This window comes from Otolemur garnettii, unplaced genomic scaffold, assembly GCF_000181295.1.
Source record: "Otolemur garnettii isolate 467f Iridium unplaced genomic scaffold, OtoGar3 scaffold00048, whole genome shotgun sequence".
In the NCBI taxonomy this organism is placed as follows: domain Eukaryota; kingdom Metazoa; phylum Chordata; class Mammalia; order Primates; family Galagidae; genus Otolemur; species Otolemur garnettii.
Window position 1 is genome coordinate 7,915,491 of NW_003852443.1, and position 2,687 is coordinate 7,918,177.

General features: G+C 41.0%; 1 protein-coding gene and 1 pseudogene across 2 annotated transcripts in view; one reads left to right on the forward strand and one right to left on the reverse strand.

The window, feature by feature from the left end:
- Positions 1-414: 414 nt before the first annotated feature.
- The window catches only part of PLEKHA3 (pleckstrin homology domain containing A3), a 28,521-nt gene continuing 26,248 nt past the window's right edge, over positions 415-2,687 (reverse strand). Inside the window, exons 7-8 of the mRNA XM_023514157.1 lie at positions 1,010-1,125; positions 415-458 (exon numbers count right to left, since the gene is read on the reverse strand). Of these exons, the coding sequence (XP_023369925.1) occupies positions 415-458; positions 1,010-1,125 (160 nt within the window). The remainder of the gene's footprint in view (positions 459-1,009; positions 1,126-2,687) is intronic.
- Positions 2,198-2,687, forward strand: LOC105887130 (annotated as a pseudogene). The gene has a single exon (XR_001161365.1). The product of XR_001161365.1 is annotated as a 60S ribosomal protein L27a pseudogene (transcript).

Below are 2,687 nucleotides of genomic sequence, written 5' to 3' on the forward strand. Positions count from 1 at the left end.
GATTCGAACCCGCCACCTTAGGTGTACGTGGCTGGCGCCTTAGCCGGTTGAGCTATAGGCGCCGAGCCAAACCACTCTGTCTTAATCTACGTTTTCAATATATTCAAACACTAGAAATGCAACACTAGTTCTGTTCCCTTTCAGCCATGTTATGAACTTAGGGGACTCTCCTAGACTAGCTGAAGAATCTAACCATCATTTATTGTATCATTTCTGTAAGTGAAATAAAATCTGTGTTCCAAACAAATGACTTACAAATGAGCTCTGAACAAAATCTATTCCCTATTTGAGAACTGTTCATAATTTCCACCCCACATGCCTCATGGGAAATAACAAAGACTTTAAAAAGTGAAAATCTATTAAATGGAGATACAGTGATAAAATCATATTAGCGCTCACTGGCAATCATGGTCACTACCGTCTAACTAGATATTCTAACATATTGTCAAAGCTTTTCTCTGAAGAAAAAAATAAAAATTTTAACATAAATCATAAAACCACTCCTAAAATATTCAATCACAGGATGCTACCTCTTTCTTAAGAGGAAAAGGTACAGAAATGAAGGCTACTATAATTTACCACTGCTAAACTATTCTGCTTAGCCATTTCACGGTATTTAAGTTAGGGCAATAAAATGCTGACTTTCATTTTAAACTCAGAATTTGCCTTTATTTTCCCCCAGAATCCCACTTACAATTCATGCTTTCTTCTTAAATGTTTTTTAAATGCAAATGTAGTTGGAATAAACCGATTATGAGATATGTCTCTCTAAAATCTGGTATTTACAAACCAATCCTCAGCATGTCTTAGTTAATAATAAAGCTGTCTGTGAGTGGATATATGAGCTGCTGTTGATTATGTGCTATTTTCTTAGCTCTGAATTAAGGAATAAATCCAAGAGCAAAGTAACAGTGTTCACTGTCCGTATCCTTCATTTCCAGATATTACAGAGCCCTGCAACAATTTTGATGAATAGGCCAAAGAAGGAGCTACAACCCATCTAACTTACTATCCGGGTCTTCAAGAGGAATATCATTACAAGAGTCTGTATCTGAGTAAGTTCTCCAGCGTCGCTGGGAGAGTCGGTGAAGTGCAGACACTGGTTCTTTCACAGGGTGGCAATTCCTACAAATTAAATAAAAAGCATTAAGCAGTAAGGCCTTAAACAAATGAAAACACCTTGAACTCAAATGCAATTTTAAATTTTTCACTTTTAAGTCAGTGGTTCTCAACCTTCCTAATGCCACGGCACTTTAGTACAATTCCTGTGGATCACGACCCACAGGTTGAGAACCACTGCTTTAAGTGAAAAAACAAAAAGAAAACTATTTTTATGCCCAATGTTCTATGTTAGTAACATTCTACTCATTTAGAAGTCAAATCATAAGCAAGTCAACCCATTTAGAATCCAGCTGGTAAACTGAAGAATCTGGCCTCTTTAGCTGAACTAAATGGAAAAGGGGTACAATGCAGAAACAGGGACTTCTACAGGGGAGGGTCCATGGAGACAGCAGACAAATCAGATGATCTACAAATATCTAAAAACTAAAAGTTAAGGATTTCACAAGTGCATGTATCTAAACGCAATCTATATCTGATCAAACCCAGTAGAGTGAAGGGGATAGGCAAGAAATTGAGGTAGCATGCTGAAGGTAGACTCACTGACAGCAAGATACAATAAAGATGGGAAATAGGATGCTCGAAAACTACTCTTTAAAAATCAGCAAGAGCCAGTAATGGTGACTCACACCTATAACCCTAGCACTCCATGAGGCCAGAACCCGTAGACTGCCTGAGGTCAGGAATTCCAGACCAGTCTGATAAAGAGTGAGACCCCAGTCTCTAAAAACTAGCCAGGTATTATCTGGGCGCCATCAGTCAGGCCAGGCACAGTGGCTCATGCCTGTAATCCTAGTACTCTGGGAGGCCAAGGTAGATGGATCCCTAGAGGTCAGGAGTTTATGACCAGCCAGAGCAAGAGTGAAACTCCATCTCTACTAAAAACAGAAAAATTAGCCAGGCGTCGTGGTAGATGCCTATAGTCCCAGGTATTTGGAGGCTGAGGCAAGAGAATATCTTGAGCCCAAGAGTTTGAGGTTGCTATGAGCTATGATGACACCATGGCACTCTACCCAGGGTGATAGAATGAGACTCTGTCTTTAAAAAAAAAAAGTCGCTTTTTTGTCTGGGCCGCCGACATGCCATCCAGACTGAAGAAGACTCGGAAGCTTCGGGGCCACGTGAGCCACGGCCACGGCCATATTGGCAAGCACAGGAAGCACCCAGGAGGCCGAGGTAATGCTGGTGGTATGCATCATCACAGGATCAACTTCAACAAATATCACCCAGGTTACTTTGGGAAAGTTGGTATGAGACATTACCATTTAAAGAGGAACCAGAGTTATTGCCCAACTGTCAACCTTGATAAATTGTGGACATTAGTCAGTGAGCAGACACAGGTAAATGCTGCCAAAAACAAGACAGGAGTTGCTCCCATCATTGATGTAGTACAATCAGGCTAGTACAAAGTTCTGGGGAAGGGAAAACTCCCAAAGCAGCCAGTCATTGTGAAGGCCAAATTCTTCAGCAGAAGAGCTGAAGAAAAGATTAAGGGTGTTGGAGGGGCTTGTGTCCTGGTGGCTTGAAGCCACATGGAGGGGAGGTTCATTAAATGCTATTTCCTTGTG